Source organism: Xiphophorus couchianus, chromosome 13, assembly GCF_001444195.1.
Source record: "Xiphophorus couchianus chromosome 13, X_couchianus-1.0, whole genome shotgun sequence".
NCBI lineage: Eukaryota > Metazoa > Chordata > Actinopteri > Cyprinodontiformes > Poeciliidae > Xiphophorus > Xiphophorus couchianus.
The window spans coordinates 29732265-29751326 of record NC_040240.1 but is presented as its reverse complement, the minus strand read 5'-3'; the positions used below and the strand labels follow the sequence as shown (position 1 = coordinate 29751326).

General features: G+C 44.6%; 1 protein-coding gene across 2 annotated transcripts in view; it reads right to left on the bottom strand.

Annotated features, from left to right (window-relative positions):
• Positions 1-3828: 3828 nt before the first annotated feature.
• arid1ab (AT-rich interactive domain 1Ab) overlaps positions 3829-19062 on the bottom strand; it is a 72588-nt gene continuing 57354 nt past the window's right edge. Inside the window, exons 6-20 of one of the 2 annotated variants that reach the window (XM_028035401.1) lie at positions 18879-18968; positions 14683-14853; positions 13999-14299; positions 13517-13662; positions 13331-13428; positions 13030-13239; positions 12712-12916; positions 10017-10146; positions 9477-9652; positions 9017-9146; positions 8813-8932; positions 8545-8641; positions 7555-8377; positions 7320-7450; positions 3829-7204 (exon numbers count right to left, since the gene is read on the bottom strand). In XM_028035401.1, the coding sequence (XP_027891202.1) occupies positions 5282-7204; positions 7320-7450; positions 7555-8377; positions 8545-8641; positions 8813-8932; positions 9017-9146; positions 9477-9652; positions 10017-10146; positions 12712-12916; positions 13030-13239; positions 13331-13428; positions 13517-13662; positions 13999-14299; positions 14683-14853; positions 18879-18968 (4751 nt within the window). In that variant the 3' untranslated portion in view covers positions 3829-5281. The remainder of the gene's footprint in view (positions 7205-7319; positions 7451-7554; positions 8378-8544; positions 8642-8812; positions 8933-9016; positions 9147-9476; positions 9653-10016; positions 10147-12711; positions 12917-13029; positions 13240-13330; positions 13429-13516; positions 13663-13998; positions 14300-14682; positions 14854-18878; positions 18969-19062) is intronic. The other variant, XM_028035402.1, reaches the window with a different exon arrangement.

Here is a 19062-nt window from a genome sequence, read left to right as displayed (position 1 = left end):
CACGGTGGGCACTGGGCACCATTTCCATGGTTACTGGTGGTTAGACTCGTACCTTCGCCATAAAGCAATATTTGATATGTTTCTAATCATATGTACTTATAAAGTATATGAACGTTAATCTTCTTACCTTGTAAAAAGTGCAAATCCGCGGTTACACCGATGGCTGCTAGCTGACGCTGCCGTGACCTCCCACATTAAAAGTTATACAATAAAATGAAAAGTTTGCTTTGTATCCTTGTCCGTTTGTGCCGCCGACCGCGCAGCACGCTATGACCATTTTAATGTTAAATGAGAGCGATATTAGGCTGCCAGATGTGCGTGTTTTGACGTGACGTGCGTCCTGGAGGAGCGGGCCGACTTTCAAAGAGAGTGACGTCACGTGAAAAGGGCCAATCGTGGTTTATATGATGAACTACGGTAGCTCTTCAGGCCTCTTGAACTTTGCTACAGCTACAAAATGTTATTGTATTTTGCTGGGGTTTCATGAGACTGATCAAAATGGATTGGAATAGTACCTAAGAGGCTCAAGGGAACTCTGGAGAAGCTGCGGGGGTCTCCAGCTCAGGTGGGTGGGTCTGTTGATCTGTCCAAAAAAAAAATCTATATATATTGACTTAAGCGCTTGTTTCTTAGTTTTGTCTTATTTCAAGTGTATGAGGATATTTGCACTAGAAACTAAACCCAAAACAGTTGGTAATATTTTGTGTAACTTTTAACTCTAAAAATATTTAAAACCATATGTCATAGTCCTTCCAGTTCCCAGTTATGTGCTATTTTGTGTTTTTCTCTCAAATAAAAACCCAACAGAATTTACTTACGTTTCTGGTGTCCAGTTATTTCCGTCTCACTGACACCTTCACAGAGTCCAGCTCTTTCAGACAAAATCCTGGCAACTAAAACAAGGACTTCACTTAGTGGTTGTTTGTTTCCTGAGGGCATCTTGATCTCAGTGAGACTTCCTAAATGAACAGAACTTCAGTAGAACCACATGAAGAAGACGCAGGTGCCTTTGAACACCCAGCTGGTGCTACATTTAGCTCATGCTGACTGTTTTTGCTCTAATAGATGCTATTTTGTTCCTTTCCTTTCCTTGAGGACCACAATGGAAATTAATATTTGCAATTTTTGAAACACCGTCTGTTGTTGCGTCGTTTCCTCTAACAGTGCATGTTCTAAGTTAAACCTCCTGCCATATTTCCGCCCACGTAAATATGTCTGACAGGATCAGCAGTTTTTGGTCCAGGTACAAAGACAGCGGTGCATCGTCATGTTGGCATGTCAATCATGTTATGCGCAGCAAACTCTGCTGAGTGGTGTGCCTGCAGAGTGATTCAATTTCAGAGATGTCAGCAAAAAAACCCCCAAAAAACTGCTTCAGTGCCTGAGATGTACAAGCCACATGAAGAATGTAGAGCTTGTTTAGCTTCCACAACCAAAGATTCTGATGTATTTTTGGAAAATGATTCATAGTTCATGAATGAGTTTCCAAAAATTTTTTTAAGTAATTTGAGCTGCTAGCATGTCATCAGTCCGTCATGCAGAAATGGTCTTTGGTCAGAGGCCTCTTCTGACTTGTTTCAAGACTGACTGCTAGCCTTCCTGACCCACAACATCACCTTCCATGACAACTTGGAAAATATTTGAATGATAAGAGTTATGGCAACGTTTAATTTCCCTTTCGGGCAAAGTTTTTTTTTATTCAACTGAATAAAGACCAACTTGTCAGAGTTCACAAGTAGTATGTGTCCTGTGGATTTCCCCCACCTGAGTAGTCAATATCTGCAGCTCCTCAAGAGTTATCATGGGGCTCTTGGGTGCATCTCGTAACACATTTCTGTCAAAACCCTGGGAAGACTGAATTGCCTCTGGTCGTTAACAAACCACACAGAGGTTTTCAAAAATCAAGTCAGAATCAGAGAACAAAAGGAAACATGGACATCAACATATGTGGGTTCATAAAATGTCAGAAAACTCTTGAAAAGTTAAACAGACATGTGATGTAAAACCTTTCATTTTTGTTGTATTTCAAGTGTAACTGACGCTAAAGCAACTACTCTTGGCAGAAGCCCAGTAAGAGACATCTAGTGGCATTGACATGCATCAAACACACACAACCCACAGGAGGACACTGTGTGTTGTTACTCTAAATTCCTTCTAAAGACCATCCATCCATCCATCCATTTTCTGTTCACCCTTGTCCCCAATGGGGTCGGGAGGGGTGCTGGTGCCTATCTCCAGCTACGTTCCAGGCGGGAGGCGGGGTACACCCTGGACAGGTCGCCAGTCTGTCGCAGGGCCCTTCTAAAGACCGTCTGTAATCATTGCAGCGTAGTTTACCTCAACACAAAACGGGCCTGCCTCCTCTGGTCAGTCATGGACATTAACAGTGGGTTGACTTCAATCTGCTTCACCACAGGGGGCTTTCAGAAACACAGTGGCTCAAAAAGCTGCTTACAACTGCTGTATGTAACTTTTATAAATATGTTTTTTTAATATATCATTTAAAATTGTCACTATGTCAGAAGTCAGGTGTAATATGAGACAGAATCTGTGAAAAACTTGAGTTCTGCGTCCTACCTGTCTGTGGGCTCCGTCTTTTTAATTGCAGATAGCAGGCAATGTTTTGGCGCATTACCGCCACCTGCTGGAATTTGATGCCAAATATAAACAGATTTGTCAAATAAACAAAAAAGATAATGAAAATAAACAGCAAAAGAAACCAAAAAACTAACAAAAACCCTATATTCTGTCCAATAATTTTCTTCTTAAGGTATCCCCACAACAACAAAAATGAGATTCAGAAAACTTTGTCCAAATGATGAGATGCAATTTGTCCTGCCCTTCCTGTGGACCTACAGTCAACTTAGAAATACACTGTTCGTCAGAAACAACCAATCAGATCTAGGAGGAGGGTCTTTGGGCTGTCAATCATCCTCACACTGGTCACACCTTTCCTTTGCCTTCTGCTACACTACAGCTGGTTGCTAAAGCTAGTTAGCATTGCCACCAATGAAGAAGCCTGATTCAAAGTGTAAAGATCCTCCACCTAGCTCTGATTAGTCATGTCTGACCAGAGTGGTGCAAATGGCCATCTGGTCACAACATGGCGAGTTTAAACAAATATGTACATAAAAAAACAAAACATGGTTTATATGGTTACATGGTTATATATACATCCTGCAGCTTCAGTGGCGACTCTCTACAGGTCCACCTTCTCTGATTGCTGCCTAACAAACATGGCTACCCTGAAATATTTTCCTTCAGGCTTCAGGTACGTAACTTTGTGTTAACGTACCCACCATGGCACAGTCTGGACTTTCTCCACTTCGCGTAATTTCCTCCGGTAGAATTTGTAACGGGCCAATCAGCGAACAGAAGAAGACGTCGTGACCGATTACGTCATTTTCTGCGCCGTTTTAAAATTGGATTCTGCCTGTAGTTTTAACAATGGCAGGGGAGGAAGGGAAAGAAACCCTTCAGCCCATGTTGACCACGCTTCCCAATATTGGGAAGCTATCTGGTTTGGCTCGCCACTTCTCTGTTGGCAGTGAAGGTTGGTTGTTTACAGCAGTTTCCGGTTAGCTTCAATAGCGTCCAACGGGCGCATTACATACGTCATGGACAAACGTTAACGATTGGGTAACATTTCAAACCTCAACACAGTCCACATCTTCAGGAAGCAATTGAACATCAGCGGGTCCAGACCCGCTGGAGGAAGTGAAGTACAGAACAAGATGCTGGTTTTTTACCAGGCTACAATAAACCCAATTAAAGTCTGTTAATACCTTTTAAGAGCAAATCAGAAATAAAAGCACAGCAAACATCTTATGAAGATTTAATGTACATTTATTCTTAACACGTGGAACATATAGTATAAAGATTTCATACTGAATAAATGATATTCATTAAGCCAAAAAAGGGGAAAAAAGGAATTTACATCAAGTCTTTAGCTACATCATCTGAGATACAAATATGCAGAATCCGCATCACTGGAAAATAAAAATAAACAAAAAGAAAGCTGGTTTCTTCATCAAGGTTTAGCTTGTCTTTATGAGGGAGCTCTAATGACACTGCAGACATTTCTTGTTAATAAGCTCTACTCTCGCCTCGGAGACAAGCTGAAACTTGACGTTTGTTTAGATGTGGCATCGGACAGCAGCTGAACACCCCGGAGCGCTGAATGGAGCAGGGATTGGGGCGCCGAAATAACGGAGGGGAGGGGGGGCATCAAGTAAATCACATGGCATACTTGATGAGAAAAGAGGGGTAATAGGGTGCGGGAGGGGGGGACTCAATAAAGGATTAAAAACGATGAAGAGCAACAGAAGCTGAGAAAGAGAGAAGTGTAATGTACAACGTGATATTTACACTGCAGCCTGGACTGCGTCTAGCGTTGAGGACCAGTCCTATAGGTGACTTTTTAATATAAGAGGGTCAGGTCATACAATCAAGGGACAAAGAGAAGAGGTCGGGGTGTTGTAGGTTCACCATACTTTGGGGGGAAAGCCGTTTTCTCTTGACATGAACTAAAACTGTTTTTAAAAACTACAGTTTGCTGCCAAGCCAGCATATCTCAGTGTGAAACAGTATTATTACAGTATGTTTACAGTTTTTAAGGTGTACAGTACAGAAAAAAGTCCTACAATCTACTGCACAGGCCTCCCATGACAGACGTCTGTTCACAGCCAATAATGTGGTTCCTGTGAGGCTGAGTATATAGCATCCAAAATTACAGCAATTATACCACACCACAGTCCATGAGTCTACGTAGCCTCCAAACATGAACCATAATATTGTTTCCTTTGTGCCCTGCAGACCTCTCTGAGGGAGAACGCAAGCACAAGTATCCCCCAAACTCACTGTAAACGAGACAGCAACTTTGGTTACAGTTTTTTTCTTCTGTTTTTTTTTTTTTTGTTGTTGTTTTTTTTTAATGGAGTTTTTTTTTTTTTCATTAAAAAACAAGTCCAGTCCGCAGGGCAGTGCACTCTGTCCTAAGCCTGGGTCCCGATCTGCTCTTTCCTGCCGGTATCGCTCCATGTGAGACGGTTAAAATCCACAACTACTTCATGATATTCCTTCCTTTTAGTGAGAAGCAGGGGTAAAAAGACAGCAGAGTCCGAGGTGATTCTTGCATAAATTAAAAACAAAGGACAGTCAGTTTTTACTCATTTCACTCACACGCATACGACACATACATACGCACACACACAAAAAAGGAGGTCTGGGGGTGGAGGGGTGGGGAACAGAAAGAGGCAGAGCTGAAAGCCCCTGGCGGCTGTCATGACTGGCCAATCAGAAAGAGTACGTCACAGATGACTTGAGACACCAGAGGGTTCATAAGTGGAGACACGGAGATGTCTAGTAGGCGCGACTCGTACAAAGTGAACTCTGAGTGGTTCTCCTCCACTTTGGCCAAGGCGTGCAGCGCCCGGGCTGCTCGCCGCATCATGTCCACGCTTGTAGGCTCGAAATGGGGACTGCCCTGCATTTGAAGCAAGGAGCTTTGGCTCTGTTGGTACTGTGTGGCGGCTAGACTGTCCTCCAGGAAACCCAGCAGGTTGCCCACGCTGCCTTTCTGGACAGCGATGGCCCGCGCTGCTAAGCTGTCGCCCTGAGCTAAGTTAGCTAGCAAAACGACTGCCATTTCCCGGCAGACGGCCACCTTGCGTTCACCGACAAGGCGTACAAGCGAGCCGTAGAGCTTCTCCAAGCGGCTGAACGGTGGCGTGGCCAAAATGAGGTCGACGTTGTTGTCCTGGATGCTGAGCTTGCTGAGGGTCTCTAGGACCAGTCTCTGGGGTGAAAGTGAGCTGTGTGGGCCGAGTGTGGGGAAGGGATCCAAGGCCTCTGCCGAGGGGCACACCGCCCAATGGAGCAGGCCGTCCAGCAGTGGTAAGCATATACTCTCTGGGTAGATAGAAAGGTCCAGCTGGCCTGAGATGTTGGCCAGAGTGACCAAGCAGTTCTCCCTCAACACCTCGAGGCAGTCCCACCACCACTCGTCTCGGTCGCAGCTCACTCCCTCGTCTTCTTCCTCCTCCTTCTCATAGGTGACTGGTGCCTGTTTGCGCTCAGGGTGTCTGTGGTGGAGCAGCACCAGACGGCCCAAAAGCAGGAGGAGGCCCGGGTGTTTAGACATTTCCAGGTCGTTGCCAGGGACAAAGGAGAGGCTCCTGATGATGTTGGAAACACAGATGCAGCGGCGGGCCAATGAGTCCTGCCAGTCCGACAGAGTGCTGAGAGGAGTTTCGTCCTTGCTGTGGGGCTCGTCTTCCAGGATTTTGACGTTGCGTCGACTCTGAGGATCAGGGTTGATGCTAAATAGATACTTGCCATTCTCTTTCTGCTCCTCTGCACCTCCACGGACCACTTCCATCGTGACCGACCCCGGTCGGGCCGATAGTACGTCATCAATGGTGGCAGTGACTGGTGCACAGAGGGAAAGAGAGGAAGGACTCTTCTCTGTTGAGGCCTTGTTGGGATCAGAACACTGGGCCTGCTGCTGCTGAACCTTCTCTTCCAAACAGAACTTAGATTTCTCTGGGTTTTCCGTCGTCCCAAGCAGCTTGACCTTCTTGCGGCCTTCAGTGGCGGGTAGCGTGCGTTTCCGCTGCTTAAGGAGATCCATCTGACTTTCGAAGTGGGTCTGGATGTGTTCAGTAGTGTCGCCACCGCCAATACTCCAGTGTATCAGGCCACTGTCAAAACTCTGTCGCTGTCCAAGCTTGGATAAGTGGTTTAAGCGGAAGGGGTTCTTCTTACGCACTACCTTGATAGGGAGTTTATCAAACTTGCTAGCCTGCTTTGGCTTTTCCAAGTGGATGTTGGGGTCCTGAGAAGACCCTGAGGTAGAGCTACTAGCTTCCTTGGTAGAAGACTCCTTTTTCTCTTCCTCATCATCGTCTTCTGAGGACTTGTCTTTCATTGAGCTTTCTTCTTCCTCTTCTTTAACCTTCACCTGTGAGGAGGCATCATGATTGGTCTTTTTCTCTTCATTCTCCTCATCTTCATCCTCTTCCTCATCGGTGTCCATGTCTTCACACTCAGGTATGGGAATTTCATCATCGGAGTCCTCAGCTGCGTTGGGATCTATCAGGGTGCGCTGACCAGGGTCTCCCACTTCGTACTCCTTTAGGATGCCAAATATCTCAATGAGGCAGCGTCTGAAGTACTCCACTATCAGCTCCAGGAACCCAGGTAGCTGCAAAACCAAACAAAAAACTTAAATGAATATGACAGCTCCAAGAGACAAGACCACTGAGTTAAGGTGTGTAGCTGATGGAAGGCTCCTGCCAGAGGAGAGGTACTTTATTTACCTGGCAAAGATTAAAAGTAGTAATGCTGCCATCATCATACAGTAAAATGTTAATGGTGTCCAAGGCCCAGGTGCTTTCAGCCAATAACCCTGACTTTAGGGACATCATAACTCTCCAAGCCTCAGGAGTGCCTTTAAAGAGAAAAAACAAATCGCCCATGAGTCGAAATGACCTAAACCCTACATGCTTATATGTGATTTAATTTATTGAGCCTAAGACATAAGAAGTTAATTACCTATGTCTTTCATGGTGAGCCGCCTTCTGGGTTTAAGATGGGGCTGTGTAGCTTCCACAGAGCCGGGAGGGAAGGCCACATCTCGTCGAATCATGGGTTGCTGCACAGGAGCCTGGCCGATATGCGATGCGGGAACTGGAGGGCCGGCTTTCTGCACCTTAATGCCAGGGTGCATGTAGGGAGACTTGCTGGGGGATGTCCTGGTTTCCATGGACCGGGACATGGGAGCTGGGCTTGACACCTGAGGAATGTGGTTCTGAGAAGTCTGGTAAGTTGAAGGTAAAGGTCTGGTCATAGGTGGTCCAGAACTAGCAGGTCCAAATGGAGGCTGCCTCTGGTTTACGTGGCTGGGCCACTGCCCCTCATGGTTAATGCGTTGGTCTGATGGCATCATCTCCTCTCCTGAACGGTTCATACCGTGGTACCCGGGGCCCTGGCCTGGTACAGGAGGTCCCTGTCGGTTGGGATAATTGGGATAGCCCATCTCGTTGCGGCCCTGCCATACGGGGCCCTGGGGGCCGTCAGGACCAGAAGGCATCGAGCTTGTCATCATCTGAGGAGGCATGTGAGACTGGGAGTTTGGCCCTGCAGATGAAGGTCCTCTATCTCTCCCAAAAGGGAAGGGGAACTGGCCCTGTGGGCCTGGTGGTCTGCGCTCTCCTCCTGGATATGTGTTGTACTGGTTATAGATGTCTTGCTGGCCCTGATGCCCAGAGGACTGGGGTCCAGGCTGCTGCTGACCACTGTAGGGAACGTTGTACATTTCCCCCTCGTGGCGCTTGGCTGGAGGGCCGTACCCCGCTTCTACAGGCCGCTTGTAGTTCTGTTAGCAGAAAACAATGAGCACCATTATTTCTCACATCTGTATATACCATAGTGTTCTATTTAAACAACACAGATATAAAAGGAACATCCAGTAGTAATACATAATTGACTATTGATTTAACAAAACAGTAAAAAAGCTGGAAATGCTAAACAAAATGTCCTTACAGGTTGCTGCTGTGCATACATTCCTGGCTGTTGATTTGGGTAAGGGCCACCAGGGGGAGCCCCTTGGCCAGGGTATTGATTTGTGTAGGAATCATGCCTGAAAACAAGGATAAAATTTTATAAAATTGTGTTTCATGTCCACAGTAAATCCATAACCTGGGATGTTAGAGAGATTGATATTGCAGTCATGATCACAAATGCCTTAGAGGAAAAATTTATGTCTTCTATTGGCTGCAAGACAGGCCAATTTGCGCTCAATAGTACTGACCGTTGCTGAGGTGGAGGACGGCTAGGTGAGTACATCCCTGCATCAGAACCAGAAGGCATCATACTGGGCTGAGGCGCTGCGGGTCCCATGTTGCCTTCAGGGCCCATGCCTGGTTCCTGCCTGTAAAAACGAAGTTGCAGCCATCATCACCTTTCATAAAAATACAGAAAATGACTGAAAATAAACAGCTTCTAGTGTTCTTACCTTCGGTCATATCCATAAGGATACTGCTGCCTTTGACCCATCGGCATGTTACCCATGGGACCTGGTGGTCCTCTGTTGTACTGTTCGCCCATTCCACTATTAGGGTTAGGGGGCATGAACTGTTCTCCAGCTTAGAAACACAAGGAAAATTACCATTTTGTTAGTTTTCAGCTCCAACACCTGCAGTCTGGGAACGGGTGCCTGTCAGTTCGCCCACTTGGAGATTTGTTGAAGTTTATTTTTTACATGTGTGACCAAGCTTATGAAGCTATTGGTGAATTTAAGTGTGCTGCACTGGTGAAGAATTAGCAAATAAAAGTGTAGTTTAGTACAGTTATGTCTGTTTAAATGTTTTTCTGTATTGGGTTGGTATCAGTTGGTACTAAACCCCAGATATCCAAATTTGTATTGGAGGTGAAAAAAAGTGGATTGGATCATCCCTAGTTATTATTGTTCCTACCTTTTCTCATGCCCCCGAATGGGTCTTTGTTCGACTCATAGGGAGCCATGCGACTCATCATCTCTGGACCGCCCATGCCCGGCTGGTAGCCCTGAGAGTTGGGAGTCATGGTGTTCCTTCTGGAAAACGCTGGGTCTCCACCATCAGCAAACGGATCCTGCAGATTCACACTGCTCCTGCAAAATGACACAAGATTTATCAAAATGTTCATTAAAATAGCAAAATCTTATTGCCACAGCCAATCAGTGGCAAGGAAAATGAACAACACTCCTGGACTGGTTGCTTTCTAAGTGCCAGCCAATAGTGGGTCAAGTAGCATTGCATATTTTAGATATGCTTTAGAAAAAAAATTTCTGCTAATGGTCAACTGCAAATAGGTGGGGGTCCACCTAAATTCTCAGATTACTGGATTCTAGTTGTTGATGTAATCCTGCAGTTTCACCACAAGGGGGTAAGTTTAATGTTATGATGCCTTCCAGACAAAATTAGCTTTCCCAAAAATAACATGTTTCCCAAACATGATATCTTTTGACATCATACCTGACACCAGGCATTGGAGGCATCTGTGAGTGCGGGGTGGAGGCTGGGGTGGGAGGCTTCAGGTCTCCTTCTGCCATGGAACTGGTGGCAGATTGGGGGGTTTGGGGCCCTTGAAGGGACCCTGAACCAGCTGAAAGAACAACGATACAACAATCAGCACTTTGGCAGCAGTAAAGACTCTCTGGATAAATCTGTAAATTTTATTTGTAGTCTCTTTGCAGCAGTGGGAATCAACTGCATAGATTCTAATGCATAAAAAAAAAAAAAATCCAGCCCCAGAACCTTTGCTACGCGTGTCTGGTATGCCTGTAAATCTGACGCACAAGCAACATCCTCTAACAACAGTGATCGACAGCAATGCAGACTGCCCACTGTGATTTCACTTGTGCTCCAAAAACAATCTGTTGGGATGCTGGAAAAGACTTTTTGTGTTCAAGTTGTGCAAACGTGCGTTAGCCTATGAGTGAAGTTATTCAAGCCTACAGTAAAATAGCATCTCAACGCTAAATATGTAGCAGCAGCAGCACAGCCGTTCCCAACGCTAATGTCAGCGTCCACAGTCCACGCTTCTAAGGAAGTTCCATGAATGATCAGGAGTTCCTGGAACACTGGAAAGCTGAATGATAGAATAACACTTTGTTCCAATCTGATGGTTGAAGAATCTCAACAGATTAAAAACAAGAAATAAATTTGATGCTGAGCTTATATGTCTATAATCCATAATTTGGCAGCAAAAAGAGTTTTTTAATTAAAAATGTTGCTTATTGTGTCCATGCCCATCCAGGCATGGACCCTGAATGTATAGTTTTTGATTAAAATGTGATTAATTAATTAGAGACGCTGTAATTCACTGTTCTACCTCCCGACTCTGACCCGTTACTGATCCTGAGTGTAGAAGACGGCAGTCTGCCATCTGACACAGTGTGTGTGTGTGTGTGTAGGCGTGCGTGTGTGAAAGAGTGAGTGATGGTTTGTTTGTGTTGCGAGTGTGTGTGACATAGCATCGCTCATCCTTAACTTGAGCCCAGGACTTCTCACTATTAACACGGCAGTCTGATGAGTCACAGGTTCCCATTCATTAAATTGGCTGGCACACACACACGCACACCAACCCACACACACATACAGGGGTCACTGGCAGGTCACATTTATTCACATTTTCTCACATCAGCCTCTTCAGTTCTCACACTGCCTCTCCCCCCATCCCCCCTCCTCCCTCTGGGCAGGGATTTCCCTCCACTAAAGATGAAGGGGGATGGGGGGATCTCGTAAGGATATAAAAAATGTAGCATGGCAGAAACGGAAAGAAAGACGCTGAACTGTGTGACTTTTCCACATATAAACACACGCACACAAAACACACAAAGCGCTGAGACCTCATTCATCACCGTCCTGATCTCCAGGGAGTGTTGCTCTGCTGCAGTGGCTCTGGGCCAATCGCAGAGCCATCACAGAGCCATCACCAGATCACCTAACGGCCCCCACGTGGTCCCCCCTGCCGCCCCAACCTCTGTGCCCACATCTCCCTCACGGTGCCAGCTGATCATCCCTGCTTCCCCCTCCCTTCTCTGTTGCCTTTTGTGCTGATTCGGAGCCCAGCGTCTGACGGGCCTGGGGTCCGGCCAAACGGAGGCAACGGCAGCACGCGGTCACTCCTGGTGGTGTTGCTCCTGGCAGTCACGACGCGTATCCATCCAAAACAAACAGCTCCAGGGCGACACGCCACGCCCCGGAGCAGAGCGCTGCCCTTTCTGACCCGACTTCGACCCAACACAGGCACAGTATGGAGGCATTTACAGTCGGATAACGCAGAAGACCTCCAATGTCGGTCCAGACGAAGGAGAAAAAGCGCTACAAAAGAAGCTGCCGGTTGTCACATATGAACCACATGCATTCTCTATGCTAGAGCGGGGATCTTCAGAGTGTGGGGGACACACACTTTGAAGATGTGTGTGTCTTCACACATTCACAATGTGTTCTCTTGTTCTCTAGCTAAACAAGAGAACACATTTAGCTAACTTCACCACCACTTCTACACCTGTTCATTCCACCAGCCACACTGCTACAACAGTGCTAGATGTGCACTGCTGGAGTGAACCTGTCCTTCTTTTACATCCCAAAACTCAATGAAAACTTGATATGAAGTTACCTAATTCAGCGGGGAGTAGCTCAACATTCAGATGGTTTGTTCTTTTGTTTAAGGTTGTTCATTTTATGCCAGGATCGGCTTTCAGGTCCTGTTTTCTCTATTTTATCATTTCTCCGTTCGTAGAGTGGAACACCACAGTGGAGTTTGGTTATTTGCGATAAGTACCCAAACAATAACCAAATAATGACTGGTTGTTCTTTGTTAATGTCCTAAGGTTTCTTAGGCTAAACTGCCACTGACCCACTTAATTATTTTCATGGTGTTTCTGAAATCTTTTGACATGCTAATTCTTGTAGAGTTGTTAGTGATGCTTGGGGCTATTTTAGCTTTAGGCTAACAAGAGTATTGAATGTGTGTTTTTTTCTTTTTTAAAGACTTGATTGTTTGTTGTGTACCACGTGATTATTGAATTATTAATTTGTGATTTTTTTTTTCATTACAATCTGAAACGCGTGCAGTGGGTTCCACAAAAGAAAGCTTATCAGTGTCACATGAAAAATGTGAAAAGTTTCATCCTATGTGGAATATCCTGACAGCAGGTCTCACCTGGGCTTGGAGGCTGGATCTTGGGTTGGTTCTTCTTTGTGTCCGTGTTGAAGAAGTCCGGGGGCGGGTCCTCGCCGCGCTCGATCTTACACTCGAAGGCGTACAGACACTGAATGTACTGCTTCTTGAGCGAGCTGGCCGCACTGCTGGACGTGCCCACGTTCAGACTGGTGGCCAGCTCCCTCCACTTCTTGTTCTTGTTTACCTGGAGTGAGAGAAAGAACGAAGGGAAGAAGGAAAAAAAAACACCACCACCAAGTTAGATTCACAAAGGTGGTTTGACCAAACCGATACGTTCGTGCAAAACTGCCGACTGACCTGGGTGAGGCCGCCGATCTCTTTGACGGACACGTAGAGGCGGAAGAGGTCGAGAGGCTTGCGGCCCACTGCGGGCAGGTTGCTCATCCCCATGGCCTTCTCCTCGGCAAAGGCCAGGTACCGGTCCACCCACATCTTCCTCTCTGGCTCCGGGCCCAGCTCATACAGCCGGGTGATCTTCTCATTGGTGATGGTGGAAGAGCTCGACTTCTAAAGGGCGATGGAGATAACCAGTAAGACGGAAGATAAAATAAAAACAAGAATGAAAAACAAAAAAAACTTTTCAGATGATAACTTTTACCTTTTTGGATTCAGGTTTTGGAGTCCCATCCACTTTGTTGTTGATCTTTTGGGCAGGGTTAATTTTGTCCATGCCAAACTCAGAACCAGGTGCCATCCCTTAGTGTTTGGGAGAGAAAAACCCCAGCCGTATAAGAGGAAGTGTTACAGTGTTACAGGTGGTACCATTAGAGTACGTTGGACTCACCGGGGGTGTTGTTGGCCATGTTTCCACCCACTGGGTAAGGTCCCGGTGCTCCCTGGTTCATCACACTGTGCATGCTGTTCATGCCTGGGCCATAGGGAGGCGCTGATCCCATCATACCTTGGTTCACGTTAGGATAACCTGGTGGCCTGGAGGAAGAAAAATGTCTTTTTCTTTAGAAAGGACCAGTTTTGTCATTAGTAAAACTACATGCAGAACACTTCAGACTGATTTTATCAACAAATCCCTTCTTCCTTTCACAGAGTTTATAGCTTATTTTCCTGGGAAGGACAGTTTACCCTATCAGGCTTTCATGGTCTTAATGCTTTTTAATTAATTAATATTTATATAAAAGTAAATGGAATGGACGGGGAATTACAAAAAAATGAAGTTAATTGTCCAAGCGTGAAACTATGACTGTAAAGATATACTCCGGCCTTAGAAAAAATATTAAATAAATAAAAGGAAAGTAAAAAAGCATGTACCTGGTGTGTATGGAGTTTGCAGGGCCATGGTGCATGGTGGGCCCCCCATCCTTCCTGTTCATACCTGGAGGCGGGCACATGCCGGACCCCACCTGAGGAGGCATGCTTCCCATGTTGGGGCCCATACCAGGACCGTAGGGCCGAGTACCCATCTGCCCCGGGCCTATCCTGCCGGGTGGCATGCTTCCGTACGGACTCCCGCTGCCCTGAGCCGGCATGGGGTTCATGGAGCCGCCCATTCCAGGCCCACTGGGGTAGTTAGTGTTGGGCATCCCTGTGTAGCCCGGTTGCCTGGGATAGCCTGGAAGGATCAGAGATCTCATTAAGTAGTTCGTATTTTTTGTAAAACAAGGTTACGTTCTACCAAAAATTTGTCGGCGATGGGAATGTGTCTCCGACTCGGCTGAATTTAAATCTGTGCTGCCTGTTCCGACAGGCCGCCTGACTGTAGCGGCCTCTATCCGGCCTCCTCTGCTTGCTGCCGTGACTCATGGCAGAACTTCTTCAGACTTCAAAGTGAAGCGATATCTCATAATTTACCTCGAGTAGGAAGGAATTTCAAAGTGTTTTGGGTTTTTTTTTGGATGTTGTCAATCACAGAAAAACACTGCAGCTGCTCTATGATGACTGGAAATCATTTTTATGAAGACACAAAAAAAATCTTGCAAAGAAATCAATTCTCACCTTGTGGGCCGTACTGGGCCCCCTGAGGCCCATAGTTTCCCATAGTATTGTTCTGGGGATATGGTCCCATTCCACTATGTATCTGGCCTCCTGTAGACTGGCGTGGGGATAAGGCAGAGCCAGGCTGTCCAGGGGACCCATAAGGAGGCATCTGAGGGTTTCGCATGTACACTGGAAGAGATTCGGAGGGATCACTCGCTCAGGACAGAGCCCATGAAAACAACTTCAAGCAGCATCAAAATCACCAGCCTGCATTTGGTTTAGCATCAAACCCTCCACAGGAACAGGGAGGGACAGAAGCAGTTTATTGAAGCCAAGAATGAGTGCAAATTAGGATTGCAGCTAACAATTATTTTAGCACGCAATAATTCTATCAGACATTCTGACTGTCAATTGATTATTATGGCAATTGATCGATCATCTCGGCGGTTAATCGATTATCCTGGCGATTAATCGGATAAAGAAATTAGGTACATTCTGTTGACGTTTCAGTTAACCAATTAAGCTCAAGTTATGCAATATTAGAAATACATAAGAAAATGCAAATAAATAATTCAATTCATTCTTTAAATAAGAAAATCAACATGTCTTTGCCTAAAAAGTAACAACATAACGCCGGTAGCTAAAGATGCATCTATCTGCAGCTACATAACTACTTCTAACATCAAAGCTAACGTCAAACAAAGCTCAAGAAGATCTGGGTAGAATACACACCGCCTGGCCCAAAAAAAAGTCACCACTAAAAAATGGTCACACTCTCTAATATTTTGTTGGACCGCCTTTAGCTTTGATTACAGCCCGCATTCACTGTGGCATTGTTTCAATAAGCTTCTGCAGTGTCACAAGATTTATTTCCATCCAGTGTTGCATTAATCTTTCACCAAGATCTTGTATTGATGATGGGAGAGTCTGACCACTGCACCAAGCCTTCTCCAGCACATCCCAAAGATTCTCAATGGGGTTAAGGTCTGGACTCTGTGGTGGCCAATCCATGTGTGAAAAAGATGTCTCATGCTCCCTGAACCACTCTTTCACAATGTGAGCCCCATGAATCCTGGCATTGTCATCTTGGAATATGCCCGTTCCATTTGGGAAGACAAAATCCATTGATGGAATAACCTGGTCATTCAGTATATTCAGGTAGTCAGCTGACCTCATTCTTTGGGCACACAATGTTGCTGAACCTAGACCTGAGCAACTGCAGCAACCCCAGATCATAGCACTGCCCCCACAGGCTTGTACAGTAGGCACTAGGCATGATGGGTGCATCACTTCACCTGCCTCTCTTCTTACCCTGATGCGCCCATCACTCTGGAACAGGGTAAATCTGGACTCATCAGACCACATGACCCTCTTCCATTCCTCCAGAGTCCAATCTTTATGCTCCCTAGCAAACTGAAGCCTTTTTTTCTGGTTAGCCTTACTGATTAGAGGTTTTCTTACGGCTACACAGCTGTTCAATCCCAACCCCTTGAGTTCCCTTCGCATTGTGCGTGTGGAAATGCTTTTGCGTTCACAATTAAACATACTCCTGAGTTCTGCTGTTGTTTTTCTTCGATTTGATTTGACCAAACGTTTAAGTAATCGCCGATCACGATCATTCAGGATTTTTTTCTTCCTGGAAGACGATGGTTCCCCACCATCCTTCCAGTTTTTAATGATGCGTTGGACAGTTCTTAACCCAATTCTAGTAGTTTCTGTAATCTCCTTAGATGTTTTCTCTGCTTGATGCATGCCAATGATTTGACCCTTCTTAAACAGACTAACGTCTTTTCCACGACCACAGGATGTGTCTTTTGCCATGGTTGTTTAAGAAATGAGGAGTTACTCATTGCATCAGCTGGGGTTAAATAACTTGTTGCCAGCTGAAAGATAATCGCCTATGCAGTACTTATCCAATAGGAGGCTTGTACCTATTTGCTTAGTTAAATCCAGGTGGCGACTTTTTTTTTTGGCCAGGCAGTGTATGTACTGAAAAAGAAGGTTTTTGTTTATCTTTAATGCAAAATGTATATATTTTTGTGTAGTTTTGGCTTAATTACTACTCGGACTGTATTAGTCTTTCTTTGAGTCTGTACACTCTAGTTAATAAGTAATTGATTACTAAATTAAGGTACAATTATTCCAATAATCAATTCATTATGATTAGTCATTTCAGCCCTGCTGCAAATGCATCCAGTGTACAGAGTAAGACACAACAAGCTTAGATGAGCACTAATTAAGACACTCAACAGTCCAATCAATTGAAAGCATAAAGAAAAGAAGCAGGTTCAAGACTTTTGCACAGTAGTGTACGGAGGTCACAGTGTGGCTTAGAGAATCTCTTCCCTCAGACTAAACACAAACTAATAATGTGTCTGCTACCCTCATTTAACCTGGCAAGGGACAACAAACAGTCCCATTTAAAGGAACAGTCCACAATTATTTTGTCCATGTAAACAGAGGTTTAGCTGGACTGAAACTGCAAGGCAAGCTGTTCAAAGCCGGATGATTAAATCCAGCTAATTTAGATCAAAGTCTGTGTAGATCCAATAGATTAGACTCAAACTAGCCTCTGCTCTCTGTGCTTCGCCCACGGACCGTCACTGTAGGCTCTGACTCTGAGGTAAATCATGAAGGCGGTATCTAACGCTCAGTAACAAGATATTCCTACAGAGCAGCACAGATCCAAACACCTTCAGTGTTTCTAATAAACACCACTATAAAGCACTGCTGGACATGATGGCTTCTGTGAAATTACTCCTTAATTGTCTCGGTCTGAAGGCTGCTGCACGTTTTCCCTTTTGACCAACTGACATATTCTCTGTTGATTTCCGGCTAATTTTGGATGTTTAACCTGTTTCGGTTTATTTAGGATGAATTATTTTTGTGCTGGGATTTTGGGGTTAGGCTTTAAAAGCACCAAAAACGAGAAGAAAACCCATTTTGACGCCTGAGCCACAGCCAGTCGCATTATGGATAGATGTCAGAGCAAAACAAGCTGGAGTTTTCAATGTACAGCGAGAGTTCAGGCGCGTTTTGATATTTATGTTATCTCATCTTGAGATAACGAGATGTTTATGATGTAACAATTACACAAAGCCATGTCGAGATGACTGGACGTCAAACGGGACTTTTCCAGAATTTATTCACTTTCAGATAATATACGTTTATTCTCTAGAAAAGCATTTTTTTGTCTTGATGTGGATGGAATTATTTTTGTTTTCAGAACATTTTCTTATCTTGTCATCTTAAAATGTTTTGAGCCCATTTTGACACAAGTTTCACTATGTAATTATATCAAGACAATATCTCTTGACTATTTTAGTTATCAAAGCTGAAATTCTGGGGATTTGGTGAAAATGCGATGAATTTAATCACGAAATGTGGACAGTGATGCTTGCAGCTTGTTTACTCTCAAATGATCACAGATCAAACCATTGCTGTTATGCAATAGCAGTAATGAAGTGTATCACAAATAGAGCTGCAACTATTGATTATTTTAGTAATCAATCATTCTGACAATTGCTATTGGATCACAAAAGAAGCTTAAGACATTTTTATTTTACAGAATTTGAATTAGATGAAGCTAAAACTGCTACTACTACTAGAGTTATAGATAAAACATATTTATATACAAAAGTTTTTTTTCTTATGTTAAATGCAAACTGTATATATGTTTTGTACAATTTTTGCTTATTTTTCTGTCTGGATTTGCTGTTCGTCCAGCAAATGGCCCGTTTCAGAGTACCTAAACTCCGGTTTTCGATTGATCAATTACTACCTCAGTTGACCATTATTTCAATAATCGATTAATCACGATTAATTGTTTCAGCCCTAACCACAAAATAATCATCTTAGAAAAATATGTTCAGTAAGTTGATGTTGCAGCTTTTCTCAGATTTTGTACATTGATCCTGAAAATTCTTCATGATTTTGACCAACTTATTTTAGACACATTTTTAGATTCTAGAAAACTGAAGAGTTGAAAAACACCAGGATTTTTGTTTATAACTGTGTAGAAACCTTGCAGTCTGAGGTCAAAGGTCAACACACTGGCACCTATTTCTACTGGTATCTCATAATTCATCAATAAATAAATTCTCCCTCATTGCTTATATAATGTAAAGATGCTAAAGGACTTTTGTAGCTCAGTGTGTTTACAGTTACAAACTGATGCTGAACAATTAGCAGTTTGTCCTTCCAGAGGCGCTCACCTCTGTCGGGGCCCATGGGTGACTGGTTCATGGAAGAATGCATCATGCTGTCCGACTGAACGCTGGGCGGCCGCGGTGGCATCTGGTTACCTGGGCAACAGCACAGACACAACGGCTCAAGACAAACAAAACAAAACAAAATTTCAGTCTGCAAAGCTTCTTGCTCCTAAGACGGCTGCAGTGT